The 24,969-nt window shown below is 33.7% G+C and overlaps 2 protein-coding genes across 2 annotated transcripts; one reads left to right on the top strand and one right to left on the bottom strand.

Annotated features, from left to right (window-relative positions):
* Window positions 1-4,415: 4,415 nt before the first annotated feature.
* Window positions 4,416-9,059, top strand: LOC148626672 (uncharacterized). The gene is made up of 3 exons (XM_088570841.1): window positions 4,416-4,557; window positions 6,634-6,773; window positions 8,103-9,059. Exons 2-3 carry the CDS (start codon window positions 6,638-6,640, stop codon window positions 8,351-8,353), a joined length of 387 nt encoding a protein of 128 aa, XP_088426967.1. The 5' UTR covers window positions 4,416-4,557; window positions 6,634-6,637; the 3' UTR covers window positions 8,354-9,059.
* A 10,525-nt stretch (window positions 9,060-19,584) lies between these two features.
* LOC148626671 (uncharacterized) lies at window positions 19,585-21,935 on the bottom strand. Its single transcript, XM_088570840.1, has 3 exons — window positions 21,794-21,935; window positions 21,180-21,314; window positions 19,585-20,840 (listed from the first exon to the last, which is right to left on the bottom strand). The coding sequence occupies exons 2-3, from the start codon at window positions 21,310-21,312 to the stop codon at window positions 20,635-20,637; spliced, it is 339 nt and encodes a 112-aa protein (XP_088426966.1). The 5' UTR covers window positions 21,313-21,314; window positions 21,794-21,935; the 3' UTR covers window positions 19,585-20,634.
* Window positions 21,936-24,969: the final 3,034 nt, after the last annotated feature.

Raw genomic sequence — 24,969 nt, 5'->3', positions numbered from 1 at the left:
AAAAATGCAAATAATATATATATATATATAGAAAGGTCTGAAAAATTCCCAACGATGTTAGAACTGTCCCTCCGCGGGACTCGAACTCGTACCGCTGCGACAACTATGGCAACACCGCCTGCACGAAATCCAGCGCCCTAGACCACTCGGCCAGCTAGGCTATATAAAAATATAGCTTTCGCTGGCCGGGTCATTCCTCTTCGTAGGATTAATCTAGGGCTGTAACTTAATACACGATGTATGGTAGTACGGGACAGTTCATTTTAGATGTTATTATGTAGGATAGAGGATCAAATTAATGATGCATTTCACAACAAATCAATATTATACAAACATCTCAGAATGTGACGACTCTATTCGCTACCCTATTTGCCACTGCAACGCATGTTAATGACCTAACTAGTTAAATTCGTGACTAAAAATAACCAACAAATAAAAAGTTAAATTAAAAAGCCATAGCTAATTCAAGCCTCTTCTCAAAAATAGGTATGTTGATAATGGTGAACTTACACGAAAAACTATATTACACCGGTCGTTTGCAGTAAATTGAACGATAGAGACTACACGTAAAAAACGCCCCCCCCTCGCTATTCAAGCCCACCCACTAAATACGTCTCCATCGATATTCAAACCCACCCATTAAACACGTCTCCATCGATATTCAAACCCACCCACTTACTTGTAACACGTCTTCATCGCTATTCAAATCCATCCACTAACCACGCGTCTCCTCGATATTCCAACTCCACTAAATAGAAACGGATATTTAAGGTTGTATAGAAGGTGCCGACCGGTCATCATTGTGAAATAGCAAAAACAGCTTTGTAGGTATGTTTGAACTAGTAGCTACCATGTATTTCAGTTATATGCGCGTCGTAGCGACATTCGTTAATTCTTCTTACGGGTTATTCATTTTAGACTGCTTGTATTAAAAATACAATTTCTTATTTGTTGAACCTTAATATTTTACACTAAAATGATTATAAATGAATATCAAATTCCAAGTTTTTTTCTGGTCTTGTGATTGGGAAGTCACATTTTAGAGGTATCATTTGCGCCACATACAATTTAATTGCAACTGCGCCAGTATGAGAAACCATTTGCGCCTGTCTATCTGTACACGTAATGCAATTAATATTATCTAGTAGTGGTAGAAGAACTAAATTAAATACTACTAAATATTAAAAAATGGGAGGTTATATGGAGATATACAACAAATAAATAAAACTAGTTTCCTGCTAGAGTATATACTGATGTGTTGTGATGAACTTTGAAAATCACACGAGATCAACTTGAGGTAATGAGAGCACAAAATACTATCATGAGCTAGGATATTTGTAGTACAGTAGCATTTTAAAGAAAGGCAACAACTTTGATGTCTGGGAGACCATAAAAGACAGTAAATTCCGAGTTGTTCGAAACGAACGAAAAGCGTCATTTTTTTGTTCAAAAGTTCACCACAGCATATTATCGAACTAGCAATAGACAAAAGGAAAGTCCGTATAACAAATTGTAATATCAAGGTAAAAACCGGAAAGTTGGTAACCACCGAAATTATTTTCACCTGGTACGTGTGTTTCCGATGAAAATTGTGGATTAAGCCTGGTTTTATAGCGCACTTAATATTCCGCTTCCATTAATTTAATCATTTCCGGTACTGTAACAATATAAACGGGCAATTTAAAATTGCCACCGGTCAAAAATGTTAAAATCAATACTCAAAATAGTACAGATCTAGAAGACACGAACAATAAATAATTGACTTTAAAAAGAACTAAATACAACTGAAATAAAAGTTCAACAAAGAAGAAACCAACTTCTAAATAAGTCTTTAAATTTGTGGGGAATCCTTCAAGACGCGCCAAGTTCAGGATAAAAGTAAGATTGTGTTGTATATCGTTTCATTTTTTTTTTATCAAATTGGCCCCATCGAATTTGTAATTCATGGAACGAAAGAGTTCTTGTTTGTAAAAAGGAAGTGACGCAAACGTAATACTGGCGCAAAAGTATTCAAATTTGGCGCAAACGGATATCTCTCATATGATTGACATAATGCAGGCGCGTAGCTGCCGTTAGGCAAAAAAGCTTTTGCCTGCACTTAATTTTGCCAATTTTTTATTTATTTTTTTTTTAGATAAAATACATCCAGGAGAGGCATAAATGATGCTCTAAAACGCTATCTCCGCGGAGATTCGGGGGATTCGCCCCCTGGACCTGCTGGGGGCCTTAAGTGTCCCCAAGACCCCCTGTCGTAATTTTGCCTACACTTCAATTTGGCCTCAGCTACGCGCCTGTAATGTCACAGCCGTGAGTTTATTTAGTACAGTCCAATTACGGAAGTAGAAAGTACTTGATGCGCAGCATGAACTATTATACTGTACACGGAAATCGGGAAAGGTGGGATTCCCAATTGAACTACCATGTTTACATTTCTTTCGATTGATGACGTATTATTTATCAAGTCAGGAAATGTATACTTGCTGAAACTACACGTATACTGTTATACAATTATGCAACCAGCTTCCGTAAAAGTGAAAGTGTCGGGTTGGACATCCAAAGACTGAAAGGGTGATATTAAAATACGGAGAGTTTAGCATCTATTCTCTATCTGACAGATGCATGTGGAACGCCTAAACTGTCTGATGAGATACACATTTGTTTACGTGTTGTCAACTTTATATTACTTGCTGTGGTTTTATAATTACATGTGGTCATTTTGTATTTACGTTATGTAGGAACATCTTTATATTATGTCGTTTTGTCTTTATGTTCTGCCATTTCGTCTTTACGTTCTGTAATTTTGTCTTTACGTTATGTCGCATAAATTCGACTCTACAAGTTATTGCGTGACTAAATTTATTTTCTACATTAATAAACCACAAAAACTAATTTTCAAGAAAATGTTTTTGGAATTAAAAAAATATATTCTGACTACGAAAATCGCCACAAGTCATCAACAGAGTCCCCGGTGTATCAATTATGATAATTTTGAACATAAATAACAAATAAGCTATTTTTTACTATAGAATAAATGCTCTAGGGTGACTGGATAGACTACCCAAGTGTATTTCGTTCAGCATTTTTCTAATCGGCGTTGTGACGTCTATTTTGCCTTTATTTACTCGTGCATCGTTATGGTGTATCCATCAGCACCAAGAAAACTGATTTATTCAACGGGTCATAGTTTTCCTTTCCTCGTTTGTCTACCCCGGACTTGACTTTTTATGAGCAACTCGGCGGGTGTTTCTAGAAAAGCAGAGGATGCTTACCCTACCGGTGCACCTGGTCCATGCTCCCAGTTTTTAGTGGAGTCCGAGTTACTCATTTACTTTTGTTACTTTGTATGTATGATTTTAGTTGCTTTGTGTTCTTTGTTGTGTGTGTCTGTTTTCCGTGTCTGGTCTTTGTCCCTGGATTGCGTTCTTTTGATTACCGCTATAACCTTGGTTCCCTTGATTACTCTTACACCGGATCGAAGTGCCGGGGTCACACGTCATCATGAAATTTTTGTCCACATCACGTAAAGAAGAAACCACATCACGTAAAGAAGAAATCACTGCACGTAAAGAAAAGAAAATGCACATTAAGTATTTAGAGATCGATATAACGTAAAGATGAAACGACCTCACGTTATAAGAAAACCACTGCACGTAAAGATAAATCCACATAACGTAAATATATGTTGACATAACGTAATCATAAAACGACATAACGTAAAGACAAAATTACAGAACGTAAAGACAAGACGACATAATGTAAAGATGTTCCTACATAACGTAAATACAAAATGACCACATGTAATTATAAAACCACAGCAAGTAATATGAAGTTGACAACACGTAAACAAATGTGTATCTCATCAGACAGTTTAGGCGTTCCATAGATGCAGATTTAGGAGCGTGACGGGTTTGTCCTGAAGTAGAAAACGGGTTCATGACGACAACCATAAAAAAAGTTGTTTTTAGATATCGCAATTAAACCCTGTTCAAGTATGAACTTCACAAACAACTTATTTTGAACATCTCCCTTGACAAATACAAAGTCCAATGTTCGGTATAAAAAAACGTTCTACTTTTATTTCAAAGCACGATTGTCACTGAATAAAAAAACATAAATTTTCACTTCAGTCGACTCAACTCCGCTCACAAAACAATCTAACTATTACGTGCAAGAATAGCAAGACAGTTAATTCAATAAGACATTCTGGTCCCCCCTGTTGGAAGAGAAGTCAAATCTCAAGCTGCCAATATTGAAACAATGATATCAGAATTCTGTTAATTCAAAGCCACCGAAGCGAACTTGGACGTTAATAATTGTATAATACTGGTGATAATATCATTCGACAAGCGTATTTTGGAAATTATTAACCATTATTGGATAAATCTTTTGTCGCCCAATCAAGAATTAACTCTTATGACAAATAGGACTAGTAAGGGGTCAAAGGTTAGATCATTATTAACATGAAATAGATTTTTGATCAGCTGATAGTAAGTCTTCGTTGCATTTCATCGGAGATCTTTAGCTGTTTGGATGCCAACTTTTCTTCTGTGATTTTAAGTAAGTATACATCTGTTTTTTTACAATTTTTTCATATAACTAATTAAGCTTTCACTCTTATTGCACGTATATTAAACAGCAGATGGTCGCAATAATTTTCATTATCATGGACTCATAAAAACAGAAAATGATGCATACTAAATCCATAAAGAGCTAATCATAACGAAGTGGAACCCGATATACGTTTGTGCATTTTCACGTGATTTTTCCAAAATAGGGAACTGATTCTGTTCAACTGTGCTTTGTTTGAACTATTTTATCAAAATAATGGACGTATTTTTATTTTATCTAAAACGATATCAATTATTTAATTTTGAGCCCAATTTTAGGAAATTACCCGCCTTAAACTACGAATATTTTAGCTAGATTTAATCAAAGATTAAAATACAGCATTTTAACTCCTGGATGTAATATATTTTTCGATGTTCTACGTTTTTATGAAATGCTTTGGTTGGCTAGAAATATGAAGGTCATTTTTTTCAATCTCCACATCTTAGTATTTTTAGTGTTGGATTTCAAAACGGGTGACAGACTAGTTAAGAAAGATACAATGCATTGATACATTCACACAAAATTAATTGACATTTTACGTCAGGTTTGCAAAACTAAAAATAACTCTGACCAATACACACTATATATATCCTATTTTTGTTCCTCCAAAAGTCATTCGAATTGAAATGCAAAATAGGGGTGCGCAAGGGCATAATCTTATGAAGAGAGCGGCAGATAGTTACTGAGTGCGGACAAACGGACGGACAGCATCCTCACTATATAAATCCCGCTCTTAAACGGGTTTTATAAATATGAAGAGAAATCAAATCTTGCTTTGGCTAAATGAATATTAGTTTCTCGAAAACCATGGGTAAGGCTGTACAAAGAAAACGGAGATAAAAAAAGTAAGTAATACACTTGGAAACAAGCCGGGGAAAAAGACACAAAAACTGTCTCAACGCATAACTCTGTGTATGACACGGGTAGATGCAGAAATTCAGAAAAAGTTTGTTCCGTTTATTGGTCTAAGAGGGATCGGCTTTATTGATTTAAAGAGATTTTCTACATCATAAAGTTTTGCAGCATAAGTAGAGGACGAGCTCCCTTCTCGCCCCTTTGTTTCTACCTATGGACCTGGGAACTCTATTGTGATAAATCTAACGAGACTAGCATTTCCCTATTTTCTCTAACTCCTTTTTTGAATGATTGTATTGGACGATAGTAAATTTATATAAGGGTAATCTCAAGCTTTTAAAAGTATTTTATATTCCCACGGATTCTTCTTTTGAGATTAAATGACGCCGACAAAGAATAACATTTACGGCTTTCAGAAATTTCTTTAGACTTTCCATTTGTCATCATTTCGATAAAAATCTTTTGACTTCTATCAAATTTTCTAAACTATACCAGAACAATAGCGGGGAACAGGCCTTTTAAAATATTTATAACCAGAAGTAAAACATCAATAATTATCATGTATATTATGATTCATATAGTTAAGTACAAATTTTATTCCATAGAAGATGATATTGGTTTCAATCTAACATAGGCATTTGGAAATCTACGGTAGCCCAGAGGAGAAATATATAATTATACATATATAGCGAGTACATGTAACATAAATCATATATGTTACATGTGGTCTGAAAAATTCTAATCTATTAAACGAGTAAAATATATAAGTATACTTCAATTACGTTTTCTATATAAACAACGCATAATAAGAAAATAACAACAAAAAACAAAAAAAAAAACATCAGTCTTTACTACACACATCCTTCAACTGACTGAACTGCTACATGCATATTTATCAATGACAATCCTTTATAAATTAGCACTATAACTAACTCTGAATTACTCATATGAGGCGATTTCACTTCACTCAGTCCTTATTAGGCCAAATAATGTATATTATTTGCTTTTCCTGGTACATATACTACAGTGCTTAAGATTTCTATTGGTTCTTTAGTGAAATAACTTTTGATAAACGGAAAATGTGGTTGAAGCACTTTAGGTATTTCCTCGTCAAAGTACATTTATAAACTAATTTTGTAAAATTTGCATTCTTTAATTTCTGTTTTACAGCAGTATGGACACGTACAAGATAACAATATTTCTGTATCTGGTGTTTGCTATTCTTCACGTCATAGTGGAATCGAGGTCAGTTATTAATGAGGATGACCTAGATAATCTGGAGTATGCTGTTGAGAAGGAAGTGGATGATGGTAGGTAAACTGAGGTTGCAATTATTTATTTTTAAGGGGGGGGGCGCAGCTATTTGGATTTGTTTGTTGATCTTTTTTTCTTTTCGATTGTCGAGCTTATCTTATAGTTGAATCACATTACGACTAAAATTTCTTTTTTTTTATAATTTCAAAACCTATGTCGCAACACACAACTATCAAATTAATTAACCTTTTCGTGTAAACTGCGGGGTGGTCGGTAAGCATGACTTACAGTGGCGGATCCAAGGGAGGGGGTCGTTCATGGTTTCTCATGAATATTTACACGAGTTTTTTTCTATATCTAGCGGGTCATACCAAATAATTTTGTTCTTGAAGTTCACTATAATAAAAGATGTTGATTTTTTTGCCTTGTGTTACATTTCGAACGTTATGTGTTCATTTGAAACCTATAAATGCATGTATCAAGGGGGTAGGCGAAACTTTTCAACCTTTTAATATCGCTGGCTACGCGGCGAGAGGTAACAAAAATCTTTCATAATTTGAAATGAAAGATTTTACAGTTTTTTAAAGAGACTGTCCATTTAGAAACCATGTAGTTCCTATGATATGGATTGCACACGGTAATTTTTATCGGGTATAATGTTTTTATCATATATATGTCGAATAGTGCACAGATTTTTTATCAACACTGGATGGCCCAGAAAATGATTTTACTGTTCCATAATAAGGAAACCAAATTTTGCAAAAAATTAAAGAGTTGTCTCCCTTTCTTCAATGAATTTCAATGCTTTCTATGTAATTTATTTCTCTTTATCTGCTGCAGTGATTAAAAAACCAACATTTAACTTTGAGAAAGCATGCATTCGCGATATGAAACAGATAAAAAAAAATAAATTTGAAAACAAAATTTGCCATGTGCCAACCAGTACCTTGATTTGGCGTGGACGCCCTCTTAAAATTCAGAGAAAGGGTAAATAAGCAATACCTTGCTTATTTTAGTGTATTTGGATGATGTCGAAAGTAGAATTTACCATATACAATAAAATGTGTTTTAATATGTTGACAGTAACAATAAAATAACGATATTGTATCATGATATAGTATTCCGAAAAAAAAATCGTTTCTATATATCAACAGTAAGTAAAAAGGAAGCGAATCTGTGCTCGCTTTCTTATAACCTGATACGAACCGACTTTCACTGATTATACATGTATTTGTGGGTTGTTTGTTACGTCGTCTGCAACCAGCCAAATTGAATAACGAAACATGAAATCGTTGATTTGTAACAAAAACTGAACGCCAAAAATGCCCCGAAGAAGAGATATTTAATATAATATATCGTGAAACTAAATTTTATTTGTTTTGCAGCAATGGAAGTTATTCACGAAATTCATAATATTAGAGAAAAATTGCGGAGAAACAGAAGAGGAAATGATGACTTGTTTGGGTCGTATCGGAGATCACGACGTGGAAACAGAAATTCAGTAGTTGCTTTATACCGATATTGTTTGAGTTTAAGACGGGACAGGGCTCCGGTGGATCCACAATGTGTGCGGGTATTAGGAGGCAGAATCCGAGATGGTTCTGGAGGAACACAGATATTTTCAACAGACAGTTAAAGTTTATTTTGATGGAATTGTTCGGTAAAACCTGTCAAGATTGGACATTTTTCACATCGAAACCTGTCGTTACCAGACAAAGAGTCGGAAGTCAATCTTATCATAAAACAGTCTTCAAGAACTAGTAGTGCCTTCATGTCTATGTATACCATGCATTATACTTATATTAGTACCACCCATACCCCAAAAATAAAGAAAGAAATTAAGTACATGTACCACCCAAAATAAAATTCAGATACTACTATTGGTAAAGGTGATTCAAAGTGTAGAAAAACCAACCGAATAAGCAATGTTTTATCAGTCTTCAGATGCTATATTTCCAGGTGATAATAGCATTTTCGGTATTCATATTTGTATTTTGAGAAAACCATACATTCATATCACACTAAGACCAACCAATCAGAGCAAACCAAGAACGATTATTCCTGCAAAGTGCTAAATTCCTGTACAATCTATATAAATTTTATCTCAAAAGCGCAACACCCAAATGAAAAACAAAAAAACTGGTTATGTGGTCTTTAACTGTTTCTCAGTAAGAAACAAACGTAAATTCGGTGGGTTTTTGACATTCATGAATCAACTCCTGTCTTATCTTTTATTAAGACTGATACTTAATTCTAACAGAGGTTATGTAAAGACGGGTTTCACAGTATATCTGATATTGTTATATCTATAGGGCAACATTAAAAAATCTCTATTTATTCAATACTAACATTATTCATATATTTTGTAAATTAAGAGTTGTATGATGCATATTATTTTATTCGTCGATCCCATTTCTTTATACCAGACACACAGCTACCGAAAAAATCCATGAGCAGGGTCTTTTCAAATATTTTTATTTATTTGAATAAGAATTTCATTGGTAACACCGTGAGCGATTTTATAAACTATGGTCGACATTGTGCTGTAAAAAATGTTCATAGAATGAACAAGTGTGGTCAACTGTGTCTAAATTACACTTTATATCATTTTATTCCTTTTTTAATGACAATGGAGTTTAAGGCAATAGAGGCCGAAGTCCTTACAACGGTATCCATCATATGTCGAATTTGACCTTTATGAACTTTTAAGCAATGAGAGTCCGATTTCCGTCTGATAGGAAGTTAGCTTGTAATCGCGAGTATGGAACTTTATTAGTTTCGTATCTTTAACAAATACAAAATGTTTAAAGATCACATCTTAAAATTTTGTTGAATTATGAAGAAAAGTAAATCTTAGTAAACTGTAAAAGGCATAAACAAATTAATAGATTTAACCTCGTTCCCCCTACAGGTTACACCTGCCTCATAGATCCTTTCGTATTCGATCAGCATGCCTTATATACACTTTGGAGACGAACTTGTAGGTCGTGGGTAGAACAAAAGAATTTTCCTCCTGTAAGTGGATGTTGGGCATGCTCATCGACTACCCCGCAGTTAAAACATGTTCCTCTTATAATATTTGTTCTATTCTTTGGTGCCATTTCCTATATTTTCATATCTGATATGAATAAAACATATTTAGAAAAAAAAATCATCACGATGATGCGTTCTCATGGGCTATTTTATGAACGATAGTTGCATTAAAATGTAATTGAATTGTATGACTTTTATTAATATATTGATCCGAAAACATTGCATTTTCAAAAAAAGATTTTTAGAGATTATTGCTTACATAACAGTTACGAAGAGATACCAGAGGGAGTTTTTTTTAAAGAAATAAATTGTATATTTTAAGATCTATTTGCAGCGCATACAAATATGATGTTCAGAGGGTTCACTTCTCCTGCTGAACTCCGTCAAGTAGTGAACTGGATACTTGAGAAGCTTAACAGACACAAGTTACACTTTAAACCTTTAATCTGTTTAAATTTCTTTCTTAGTTGGTCAGTTAACAAAACTACGCGATGAACCGCGTTATTGCCTTTTAATAGACAATCAATATCAACTGAACTCCATCATTGTATGCGCTGTAAATCAAGCTGTTAAGATATGCTACTTCGCCCCCCGTTTTCCAACAGGGTAAATCAGACTGGTGTAGTGTGTCTCATCAGCAGATATTTTAAGATTGATTGATATACACATGGAGAAATTTTATTCCTACTGTACATTTGGATTGTCATGAAAAATACATACATGTGAGTATATGTAATCACATTGACACCACTTTAAAGTAAGATGGTAAAGTTCAGAAAGTCCAAGAAAAACAAGCGCAACATCTTCGAGTTATGAAAGAAAACAAAATATCCTGTTATATGATCCTTCTTAAATGCATTGGTTCTTATCTTTGCATATTAAAGTGACTTCAAAAGTAACTATTTGTTTTGTGTTATCTTAAGTCATATTTGCTGTGATGCAGCCTTCGTTCATTATGAAACTACAAGGGCCACTACAGGAGACAACCATTGTTTTTTTTGGGGGGGACGGGGGGCGGGGGTGAAGGCATATTCGGATCAAAATATATATTTTCACCACGCTAGCGGTTGAAATAATCATTTTCGCTTTTTTTGCACATACAAAAAATGAAATTATTTCCTTAAAAATTAATGTCTCGTATCAGAGTGATTCAAAAGGATCAACATTTTATCCCATCGTCAAGATCAAAATATTAATTTTCAAGAAGTCATTAAACTTGCCGTCCTCGATGGTCTCAGGATAGGGTGCTCGTGATTCCCGACTGAGTCACACCACAGGCTTTTGGGACTTATTGTTTTTTAATCATCAAATATACCATTAAATCATTTTGCTTCAATACTTGAACTATTATGCGTGTTATCTGACATGTTCGCCTGTCACCAAATGTTTCTAATGCATGCTATGCCCAGATTTTTGTCTTTCCACCTTTACGAAAAACTGGTCAAAGCATGGAAACATATTTTTGGTGATAAAAAAAATCCCGATCCCCACTTGTTTGACGTCAAACACGCGGTATTTAAGGGGACAGAGTGACTACTGATTGACTCGGAGTCAAAATAATTTGCCACATTGGGGTGATATGTCTACCTACAGTCTGTCACTTCTGTAATTTCGGACTATATATATTTCAAACAGGGTCTGTTCGACTGGTTGCTCGCTCTCGTTCCAAAATGCATGGAACATATGCCATATAGGGCATTAAACCATAATCAATCAATCAATCAATCAAAATAATCAATAGATGTCGTGAAACTGAATTGAAACATGATATAAACAACAAAGCAAAAATGAAACTATAGATTTGATATAGCGCTGTGCTTAATGTAAACCCTTGGTGTTTACAGAGAAGTAACCATGGAAACACCATCAACAACAACTGTTTACAACATTTTTAGTCAACGCATACGTTATATGCTTGTGATTTCTTTTCTTATTATGGAAGTAAGATTTTTTCAAATGTGTATAAAATCGTTAAATTTTGTCATTATTCTGCCAACTCTTTATGAAGTCACTGAAAATACCATGGTATGTCTGAAATGATGCAATTGAAGTAAATCCATTTTACTAATACTCAGCTTTTCTCGTTACACAGAAGAAAAACCTCGTATGCACTAGGCATAAGAAGGGTCTGTCCGAAATTTGTCCAAGACTGTAGCTATGCTGTATGCTATATTTGTTTTTTTTTTTTGTTTGGCGCCGACATTCTTTAATGGGTTAGTGTTCCTTATATAAAACTGAAAATTTTAGCACCACCTGGTGGATGGAACTACTATGACCCGCGTTTCCATACAATGCCGACAAATAATTCAAGGTAAAATTCTCCTCTCTGCATCCGAGGCTGTTTTTAGTGAAGTGGAAATGGCCGACAAGAAGACTGATTTCATGAAGACAATTCTACTGTCATGTGAGTCCGAGTTGCTCATTTACGTTTGTTACCTTGTATGTATGATTTTAGTTACTTTATGTTCTTTGTTGTGTATGTCTGTGTTCCATGTCTGGTCTTTGTCCCTGGATTACATTCTTTTGATTACCCTATAACCTTGGTTCCCTTGATTACTCTGTCATTGTAAAAATTTGATTTTTGCATGGCGCTTTTCTAAGATACAACATTTTATTGTATTGCTTAAAAACCTGAGCCAAATGTTGTTTTCTTCTCTGTATTAGTGTTTTTTAAGAAATGTTCATGATACCCCAAATCTTTTTAAATAAATATTCCAGATAAATTAAAATGCGTTTCTCGGCTGTCTTGAGATTAATTAAATCCAGTCGATAAACTGTCTTTACCTCTCTGCACCTGGAAACTGATGAACTGCTGATATTGTACTAAATCTGAAAGTCTTCTAGGAAAGTTATTTCCAATATCAAGATCTTATTGAGAAATATTCTGTTTCTGACAAAAAAGTATAGACAATGAATTTTCATAGTATCATCACTATATAATTTTCTGTACTGTTTTGGCTGTTCATTTGACCCAACGTCGCCAAGTGGCAAATTTTTGCTGTCGGTTTGTACAGTAAAACATGTCCAAACCAAACCCTGAATAATCTGGAAGCCTGTTTGAAACAAACCCTGAATAAAAAAACCTGTCCAAACCAGACAATTTTTAAAGTCACTTTAAATCAGTATAAATGTATTTTGAAACTTGGTAACCAAATATCTGCCTAAACCTAAAAGGTATCAATTAAGTTCTGTACCAGAAGGAATATATTAAACTCACCATTTTCATCGAAAATGCCAAATATATATCGAGATTGGATATGGTGAATATGTCAAAGAGACAACAACCACACTGGAGTGAAAAAAATGTCAGCTCAAGGCCATCCATGGATCTTCAATTAATGACGTAGAAACCCTCACACCACAGGGCGGGCTGTACCACACCCCAAAGCAACATTATACAGATGTACATCGAAAAAGTTGCCTTCATATGCTTCAGCAGCATAAAAGTATACTGAAAATACAAAATATAAAAAAAAAAATCACACAGAAACTCGTGACTTATTTGAGTACTTGGAATGATCACAACTTTTAAATCTGGTAACTGTGGAAAGGCTATTCTACTATTAAACCCATTTAGAAATCAGTTCAAAACGATCTGAGTCTCTTCTGAATACAGAAATAAAGAAACTGTTTCAAAAATTTACAACCAAAGGACTATTAGCAATTAACTGACATAACAGCATCAGACCAGTTTAAACCTACAAAAGATTATGCCCTCACCGTATGTAATATCGATCCAAATTCTTCTCATGTGGGGTTGAGAACCACGGTAAATCATAAGTCGTACAATCAGGACATAAACAAGTATATAGTAATAAGGACCATTGTGGTTGTTTCCAACATGCACGTTTTAGCCATAGCCTAGATAATACGGACTTTCCTATAATTGACCATTACCTTGAGTATATCAGTTCGGTAATTTTGTTGTTACCCTTTTTTCCAACTTTTCTATTTAATTATAGGGATAAGCGCTGGTCATCAATATCGTATTTTGTTGATTTACATAACGTCAATATGTGGGACGTGAATTTTCGAGTCTCCAAAGGAGTATGCCCGATATGAATATGCAAATCAGTCACATTGGAATTTGCTATATGGATTTTCAAATTTATGAACACTCTCAAAAGTGCTATTATCTGGTCATAATACGTCGGGCTATAACTAACTATGATATGCATCATATTATATCATGTCAAGGGAATTTAGATCAGTTCGTCACGTCATTAATCTTGATTTTTAGCTTCCCTGTTCTGTCCAATTCGTTGATATCAGATTGAAAACGCAATATATTAAAAACAAATAAGCAAGAATTTTTCTGGAATAAAATAAACAAAATAGTTCGTGATAAAACACTCTTATGCACCAACCTAATTACAATTGGAATCGGAACTACTTCGCCATTTTGTTCGCTACACAGACACACACAAGATGATGTGTGAAGAAAATCTACTCATATCGAATGACCCGCGGGACAAAGTAGTTTTCGTTTCAAATGGTACTAATAAATTCGCTTTTGCTTTTACAATAAAGTAAGAAGCGTTACTATGCTTAATCTTTCAGCGTAAAAAGTACCGAAGCGTTCAAAGGCGTGAAAATACAAATATATTGCCAGAACGTGAAACAAGGGATATTTGTGTGTGCTTATAAAATTTCTTGTCAATTGATAATAAGACAAATGCAAGTAGCGAACCGAATAAAATAGATTACATATAAAGAGTGAAGATAAGGAAAAACAAGACGTAACACAAAATACTAAAGCATTAGCAACTTGAACTCCCACAAAAAAAAACAGACTGACAATCAGATGGGTAAGCATGTTCTGCTCCGTCAACGGCACCCGTCATTCTGTAAGTGAGTAGCTTATACCATAAGCCTAACTCTAAAGCTACACTGTTCATTAATTTTAACAATTTTCAGCAAAAATGTTATTTAAAAGGCAACGGCAACAAACAAAAAAATAAACAATACTAATAAATATGTACTACAGTATCTTCATTTTTTAGTTCAACAGTTAGCGAAAATATGACCGATTAAAAGACTTATGTTTTACGTCACAAATCACATCTCATAAAACTACAAAAAAAGCCCTTATAATTATATTAAAACCAGACACACGAGTGTTTCATTGGGTTGTTTTAACAGACCATTGTAACGTCTTTGACATTTTACGCATTTCCTAAAACGAGAATTGTTCGTGATTGATGATAAAAATGGGTTACTTGGAGTTGTTCTACATCTCTGACAGGGTCAATTATCAAAGTACAAAGGTAGCATATACATATGATATGACTGTCTCAAATATCAGCGGGTGTTGTTTTAAATGATGTCAAGTTACCTCCATGTATGTACGTTACATATAAGTTGTATCAGGTTCAGTTCCGGTATCTCGGACACGCAGGCGTTGTCACCATTCCTATCAATTAGCTATAGTATTAAACTAACCTAACCGAGGAAGAATATATCAACCGATTAAACCAATACTAAGAGAAGTGCAGAAACATAAGAAACTAAAACAGTTAAATAAACTTGAATTGAATTCCTGAGTCTTTATATTAGGGAAACAAAAATAAAAAACATATGTTGAAGCACGCTGGAAGAATAATACGCGGCAAAACAATTACGTGAACATGTATGAATCTGTCTTGAAAAAGAGAGTATTAAGATGACTTCACCTTGCTCTTACTTATAAAAAAATGTATTTTGCACTGCTGCTGGCAAATAATTACGCGTCATAAAATTACATTTTCCTCATATAACTTTTCATATAAGGTATATTCATGGCACAGTAGGACAAGATTAACAACTACTAGTAAGAATTTTTCGTGATTGGGATCGTACGTCACTATTTTCTCTGAAAAAAAAAACAGGCGTGTCTGTAATTCTTCAATAAAGTTGTTTTTCTTTCCGTTTAAAATGAAAACAAACCGTCATATATATGTTTTCGAGAATATCAGTTTAAGTATAAACATAGTAAACTCCCTAATTTGCAACCTCACTTCAAGTCAAACCACCTAGCCCTTTTCGATATTCATGAATCTGCCCCGTCTGTAGAGAGTGAGGTTGTTTTGATAAATTCCTCGTTTCCTGGATCCAACTTGGTTCTATTTTCGCGTTGTTGCTTATTACAAAAAATCGTTTGTGATGAGATTTTAAAAGACTTGCGTCCACATCAAGGATGCTTTAATGTTGCTGACACAAGATAGTAACCAATTAATCCAGATGTCGCTGTTGTCGGAAGGCAAGATCTAATACAAACAATTAATTCGGTTCATGGTGGCTCGAGACAATTGGTTTTGAGATTATGATGAGCTTGCAGTGTTATAATTGGAACCTTGGAAGGATTCATTGCATCAATTTGCTCGAACTTGAACTAGATTTCGGACATGGTTTCAAGTTACTATCGTATACATTTTATGGAAGATATTTATGAACAGAAATGATAAATTGCCGTCATTTTTATCCCTAAAGATAAAACAGTTTTTTTTTTCGTCTCAGAGAAAGTGGTTGTGTTTTTAGGCACAAGGATACACACTCAGTTATTTCGTCGTTTGGGGTCTAATACAACGAACCTTATGTATATAGAACAAAATATAAGCAAAAACAAAAACAAACAAACAAACAAACAAACAAACAAAACAAAAAAACAACAACAACAACAAAGAACACAGCTATAGAAATGTACACTCAAAGAATCTTCACTTCAGTAGCATGATTGACCACAGTGCACTGACGGTTACAACTACTTGTGTGGTTGACTATAAGTACAGTTGAACCTTTTTCATTGATGGCATTATTTAGGAGAATCATTTAGGATGTTTGAATTTGGTACACATGCTTTGTTTTGTTTGATGTTTTTTTTTTGTTACTAATCGACACACTATATCAGTAACTTTATTATATCTACATGTACATGTGTAATTGTCATTTATGTATCCAGCTTTTAAGAAAGACATAGCTTTGAAGTTTTCGAAATACATACACTTGCATGCACTATATCAGATTTGTGATTGTCCAAGAAATATGACAATTAAAAAATTAAAAAACAAAAAACAAGAAAGAGAATACACAACAATCCCCTCCCAAATAGCAGACACATATGCACACACGCACGCGCGCACACCAAACCAAACAATAACAAAAATAAATAAAACGCAACAATTACAAAAAAAAAAAAAAAACAAAAAAACAAAAAACAAAATTACAAGTATACAAGACAAAGACATAACTCAAAAACAACAAGAACAACGAGATGACACCACAGATTATGTATTGAAAATAAGACGTTGTGGGGTCGAATAATAACATGCTACTTTTAACATCATGCACATGTCCCTAAACAGGCCGTTTTACAAAAAAGTAAGGATGTTCTTATTTGCGACTTGATATGGAGCAGAAGCAGTATCCAGGCCATTGTTAACAGCGCGCCCTCTACTTTTTTAGCATCATCGAATGCATTTGGTTACCCAGCTATCACAGAATAAATTAACCTTTTAATTTGAATTTCCCAAGGACAGCTTAACTGACAAAAAGTGCATTAAAACCTTCTCTCAGTTGGAATTAAATGACATCGAGGTCTGATAATCATAACAAATTTAGGATGTTTTCGAATTAAATGAAATTCGAAGGTTACCCATGGCGAGATTTTCGCTTCAGACGATCAGCGTTAAAGGTAAACTTTACATTCTTAAATGAAATTGCATTTTTCTTTACAAATTAACTGCCCTAACTTTCACCCATTGATAGATTTTTCATGACCAATATTTCAATATTTTTTACTACTCAAGTGTTAGTTGTACTCGATGAAATGCCTCCTTTGAGTATATTTAATATTATATTTATGGGCAGACACCATTCATAGATTTTCAAATTGCGTTTCATTCATGGTTTCCACTTTTTGTACCCTGTATCTTTATAACCATTTTTTTCAGTCAATGGGAAAATTATATCCTCAGTCAGCCTTAAGCGAGACATAATCAAAAATTAATATACCCATTTTCATTCACATATTACATAGTTACGCGCCGATAATCGAGGTTTTGAATTCTTAAAAACGCATTCAATGGTAGTCGAACTTTTGCTTACTTTTTGTAATGACTTTTCATTGAAAGTGCAGAAAAACAAGAAGATTACCGGTATATTGTATGTGGTGGGTCTACTGGACGTGACTATACTTTTAAAAGAGTGTTATTTTTCTCTTCTCTTGCAAAACATGTTAACAAGGTTTGAACCCAGTGCGTTTGAGTGTTCTAGTTCCGAACATGCGAACATAGTATCCTCGCACTTATACTGGATAGAAAAGTTCTGCAATAAGTATTACAGTACAGTATTTATGGATCAAAGGGAGGGTTCTGGGAGTCGGTACCCTTGTTTGTGAGAAAATGTTAATTCTGTGCATACTTTTGGGAGCAAGTAATAACCTGGAATCACTCATGAAACCCATTTATAAATCATTTATAAATTTTGCTCCAACCTATACGCTAACTTTTACCCGATCACAGCTGAAAACTTCATGATTTTTTCACTGGAAGCAAATTTATTGGGGTAGAGCCAAAACAATATGGCAACATGGCCATCTAACTTCTATGAAAGAATAAAATTTTCAAGTCCCTTTTAACTTAAAATGATTTTAGAGTAGAATATGCTGCCCGTTTTTCTTACTTAAAATTACTTTGGGTTCGCAGTGAAGGACTTTCACAACAAACCAACCAAAAACGAATACATGTGTTAAGGTTCAGGTCGAATTGTTTCTAAACCTAGAGATTTAGGAACCTGTGTTAAGACTGTGTCCTCTTTTAAAGACCATAGGATTTTGATTTTTTTTTATCCCTTAATCATTTATGACTCTTTTGGCTAGCTGCAAAAGTGGTCAGAGCGGACTATTTCGTACAAATAATCTGAGCGTTTAGTTTGTTTCACAATTCCACACAGCTGCAAGATTAAATCACAATCCTTAACTTTAAAAACTGGGATTATTATGTGATAATCCCTTCTTGCACTATTTCAAAACATTTCAATTTAGATATAAACACATTTTAATGAGGCTATTTCATGCATTAGTATTTGGCTCTATTGTAAGACTTCAGTTTAAAAAATGTTTAAATGACAATAGATAAAGAGCATCCAATAAATAGTATTGCAGTCCACAAACAGTCTGATTGCAAAATGAATAATTTTTTTATGTACAAGGTTTAGAAAGACGAAAACACAAGTTACGGCGAGGATATTTTATAAGGTAACCAAAATGATTTCATATAAACTAGTGTATATATCAGGCTATCATCAAAGACGGTTTCAACCAATTAACAGATCAATCATGAATTCCTACAGAACTGTAGCGCTTTTACAAAAATGTGTAAGAAATAACACTTTTTATGTTACATTAATCCAACGTCTTTCCGAGCACAGGAATCTTTATTTAAATACAGATGCCCAAAACTCTCGTTACTGTTTCTAATGCCATACATTATGTACCGATTCCTATCAACGGGAACTGTTTTTATAGTTCTTCTTTTTTACTGTCAATTTTTATCGGATATACACCTGAAAGATTGTTTCATTAAAGTGTAATTTCGCGATTTTTTTTTTTCAAATTTTGCATATATATGCATTTGAAACGCTACACTGATCAATAAAAACCAACTTTAATATCTAAAATATTGAAAGTAATTATCGCTTAATTCCACGTGAAATGACAATTCCGATATGTCGGTTCATGTATAAATGTAATATGCGTTCCGTATCGAACGTAACTTTGATACAACCAAGTAGTATTTTGTTATGGTCGTGTAGCTAAAATGCTATCACTTGTTACAATAAAAAGAAAGAAGACCTCCATGATTTAAACATTTTATTTTTTAAAAAATAAAAATTTTTGATATCATAATATCAATTTCAAATAATAAAACAGCTTAGATATTATTCGCGCCTTATATGGTTATTTTATTATGACACGGCCATATCAACAACGATCATAATATTGCACAAAATTTTGATGTAAATATGTATTAAAGTACGAGACAGAGTTACGATACGAGTTCAACATATTCATGCAAGGAGACAAACAAATCTGTTTCAGAAATGATATAAAATGATTCTCATTATGACGTGTATATGCCATACCCACAATGCAATGTTTTCATCAGTGCATATGCACCAAAAACCAGATGTCTGTCATTCTAAAATACGATATCATAACTATGAAAAGTGTTATATACAGTACTTGAAATCGACACGAGATTCTAAATGAGATCAAAATAAATGATTAAAATTGAAATAATAATCGAATGAATAAATGCACGCAATGAAAAAGAATACGGTAGATGCCAATCTCCAGCGAAGAGCTAATATACCGTTTTAAGACTGAAACCCCATTTTACGTTTTTTTTTTTTTTATTTCCCGTTGGTCTAAATTTCCGCGCGAACTTAAAGTCGGTTGTTTGCCCTGTTTTAAAGAAACCCAACTCTACATAGCAGAGATTATAGCGAAGTGATTTTCAATGAAAGCGGTAATAAGGTCTGCGGAGGAGATTGGTGTGATACTGCCTCACCCGGACATCGCAGACACATCAATAAATTACTGGCGCTCTTATAAACAATTCAACTCTCACCCCATCTCTGTACATTTACATACAGCATACAAAAGAAGGAACTTGGAAACATATGTATCGTTCCTTGTATATAAGCAGTCAAATAAATTTAACAGTATATTATCACAATTATCACAAAGGTCTCCATGCACGTGTTGGTACAAACCGAGGCTCGTCCAATTATTTAGTTTTGTTCTAAACTTCGAGTTGGGTACACGAAGCGTTGAAATCTTGTTTCATGTCCATAATTTTATAGTTTCTTTTTGTCCGTTTGAATGATAAATTTTGATATTTAGACTTATTTTTCGATGATGACGATGGTAGGTCCGCTCCCTGATTGTCGACCTCCCGAATGTCTGAATATCATTTCTCTGCACCGAGCTGGGATTCGATCTATCGGAAAGTGTCGATAATTCCGGCACAAACGCATAGCTTCAATCAAAAGGTTTGTGCGTCTGCGATGTCTGCGTCTCTTCTTCCTCTCTGCTCTATAAATTGATAAACCTGAAAAAGATGAGATTTTGTAAATCTTGGCTAAATATTTTAGAGGGTTCACAATAAACACTGAATGCAAGGAAACAAAAACGTGTGAAGGTCCATGTGACTTTTAAACGATTTTTTTTTTACTTATGAATGAAAAATATGGCGTGTTGAAAAATACTGTTATAATTTTTCTGTTAGTTTCACCTGAAAATTTGGTGACATAACAATATAGTGTATTTAAACACCAGTTTGGTATATAATTCAAATGACAATTTCAATTTAAAGTATTTTAACCATAACCTGAGTTCAATTTAAACAAATCTCATCATAGCTCAAGTTGAGTGTATTGATAATAAATACCTTCTTCGATTGCATTCTCTAATCGTTCAGCTTCCAGAACCAAATCACGTGATCTGACAGGTGATGCCACTACGACATCAGTTAACAGTATGATGGCAATACAACAGTAAGTGATTATTTTGGCAAGTTCCATATCTAAAAAGAACCAAATATTTTTGGTTATAATATATTATAATATTAAAAAACAGACGACAACATAGTTCATCCCAAGAAACATAACTTCGTGAAACTTCAAAGAATCACTTTTTGCTGACGACTTTTATTAGATGTCAAAGAACAATTTTTTCACTGATAAACACCTTTCAAATTTCAAAATTGATTTTCAAATTTATGTTCTTGAAATTGATTTAAAATAAATTAGTTTAACATTGATTTTGTTGTTATTTTATTTTACCCTTTCAAAAAAAAAACAAAAACAAAAACAAAAACAAAAAACAAAAAACAAAACAAAACAAAAAAAAGCTAAAATGTATATTTGTTAATTCATTTCCTAATTGCATTAGTTCCACTTTCATATTTCGGATAATATGAATATCTTCTAAGTATACTAAAATTTATACCGATCTCAAGAAAACTATATCGTCTCACCGTTATCTATATTGAAAAGTAATTACCTTAAATGTGCCTTTACAATCCAATGTTAAAATTCCTTCAAACAAGGTTCAACTCCTTTCTAGCGAGATGGCTCTTCGCAGTGGACCAGCAAGTTCTTGGCCGGATCAGCTGATTTTGAAACCACATGCTTTATATACGTCGAAGCCGGGCCACGAGGTTAACCAATAATGGGGTCCCCCAATGGGTAAACTTACATTTGCACACCTTGACAATAGTTATAAATCGCTGACATGTAAAATTTTCCCTTTAAAACTTTACTACGCTGAATTAATTTTATGTATGCCCATTAATGTGCCTTCTAACATTTGATTGGTTGGGACACAATAGGAACGAACACACCCGCGGCAATCAGCTGATCATCGTCGAAAACAGATGGTTAAGTCGGCAAAATGAAAGAAAATGTCAAAAAGAACCTTCGTAACCTTTCTAGATTATTCAAGGATAAATTTGAAATGACACATACTATTTGTACTTGTAACTTACCTAAAATATGGACAATTATATTATTATGTATGCACAGTCATTCGACTGAACTACAAGGACTTTCTTATTGTAACGCTCATCTTTCGTGAAGTTCCTGTGCATTTACCCGGAAATAAGACACTTATTTCAAAGTTCTTTTTATTTCAATTTGTTCAACGGAACGAAATTTTTTAATCGACAATTTAGGTAACAATTATGTTGTTGAAAATTATGTAGAATTTAGCTTCTTAATTTAAAAGTACGGATGACCAGGTCACATTCTGTTCACAATCACATAATAGCCTTAAAAAATAACGCATTGCTCTTTTTTTGTTGTTGAGTTCAAATACAAGTATTAAGTTCTCAATCAGAAAAAAAATATCAATAGCGGGTTAAAGCTAGAGTTCAAAATAAACCAATATACCATCAGTGGTCTATCTACAAACATGCAAGTTCTGAATAAAATGATGTCTGAGTAAATATTCTTATGAGGTACGCCCATTCCTGTTAATCTTTCAAATAATTTTTCAATTGTTTTAAACTTAAGGTAGTTTTTTTTTATATTCCTTCATTCAAATACGAGTTTGTGACGTAAATCCGAAATAAATCCAATTGGTGTCTTTTGTTTTAATATATTGTTTTACCATCATGTGACAATGTACTTTTATGAGTATGTTTTTGCTAGCTTGTTTTTTTTTATAAACGTATCTAACGGATCAGTGCATTTTTGGCCTTAAAATTGTCTGGTGATTATCTGCTTATATTATTGATTTGGTAAATTTGACATAACTGTGCTGTTGCATGCAGAACATTTCTTTGTTTCCGGCATTGACACGCATGGCCCGCATTCACTTGTTTTTCTCACATCTTAAATAAACATGAAATATAACCAACCGTCAATACCCTATTTGCAAGGCCATGTTGTTGACTCTACTTCTCTTTCGTGACTAAATAAAACTTCCATAAAGAGATCTCTAGATAAATATGTTGGATCTTTCGATTTAAATTATATATTTATTCATTTAAAGATTTAAATAACACAGAAATATTTTGACTTTTAATTACGTGCAGGTGTAAACGTCGCCATTGTTTAAGGTCATACTATAAATAAAGATTTAGATCGATCAAAAGCAACTTCCTACTGACCATTAAAATTCAATAGCCCCAGGGTGTGAAAATCTACCAAGATTAAAATCGGACATTTATTCTTAATTATGCTGAACTAGCACAAAATGGCGAATTTCTTTTACCCTTATTTGGGTACAAGCGTCCTTATTATGCAACTATTTTACTATACTTTACACGTGAAAGATGTTGCGAATGCTTATAATTATCCCTTTACATTGCTTTGTATGAACTCTGCACTAATATTTTTTTCTCTGTTCAGGTGTAAATAATGCGAAATTCATGTGAAATCATGCGAAAATATTTTGCCTGTACATATCACAGGGTGTCATTATTGGAAACCACCCTGATAGCTTAAAGATTTATAACCATTATTTTTTTTTCACTGATGCACAAAAACGCCATTACATATGTAGTTAATACAATGCTAAAGAAACCAACAGATAAAACTCCAAATAAACAACAATGTCCATGTAGGTCCATCGTTCTTGAATCAATCTAACTCCGTCCATATGTATTTTAGTTTGACGTAGTTTAGGGACGCTTAAAAATAGTTTCATGTCAAGATACAGAGCATTTGTTTACTGTCACAGAACAAAATTGGGAACAAATCTTAGCAGTTATAACCATGTATTATAATGTATAGCCTTTCACTATTTTCGTACGATTATGAAAATAAGTCTCTTTCCTTTCTACATCCAGGGACCATGACGTACAATAACGCCTACTACATTAATTTATATCATAATAATTAATAATTCATGTTTTATTTTCACACTCTAATTCTCATTTTGACGGTTATCAGTAGAATAATGAGTCTCATCCTATGTAAGATGCAGTGATTCATGAAAAATTTCAAATTTACAGCTACGTAAACAGAAAATATCCAGAGGCTTGATGACAACCATCCTGTATCAAGAACAGTTAACTCTATTCAAATTTACTCATTTCGGAAATAATATCTATATACATCCTAAATGGGATAAGGCATTCTCGGAAATAAATGACCGAGTGTAGATCTTTTTACTTTCACCTAAACCTAAGGTGCGTAATGACAAGTTGTTATTATCAAAATATATGAATGGACTATCCTTGTAAAATTTTCGCATTAGTTTGTCTTATATTTTGCGAAGGACAATGATCTCCGCAGAATGTGCACACATTAAAAAAAACCCAAACCGTGAACCCCGGAATATTTTTAACACACACACATACACACACACACACACACACACAAAACAAAACAAAAACTGTTTTTACGGTACTATTCTTGGACAGTTTTATAGTAGAAAAAAGAACGGATATGGTGAAACGTAACAAATGCAGTATACAAATTATTAAATACTTTCAGAAATCACCAAAAGGTCTTCAATAAGTGAAAACATACCTTTAAGTAAGCTCTGAAAGGCCCCGACAACAGAAGTTATAAATTCCATGGTAACAGAACGATCACAATTCTTAAAAACGAAACTAAAAGTAATACAACGATACAAAGACAGTAACCAACGTCTCTTGACAGTGGACATGTGCATGGAATCTGCGATGGGGTTAAACTAGCTTTATAATGCCTGAATTATCCCCCTTAATG

The sequence above is a fragment of the Perna viridis genome, chromosome 2 (assembly GCF_037379345.1).
Source record: "Perna viridis isolate PV_CMFRI_1.1 ecotype Kerala chromosome 2, ASM3737934v1, whole genome shotgun sequence".
NCBI lineage: Eukaryota > Metazoa > Mollusca > Bivalvia > Mytilida > Mytilidae > Perna > Perna viridis.
Note: the sequence above shows the minus strand (reverse complement) of the source record. Positions and strands in the feature narration are given on the sequence as shown.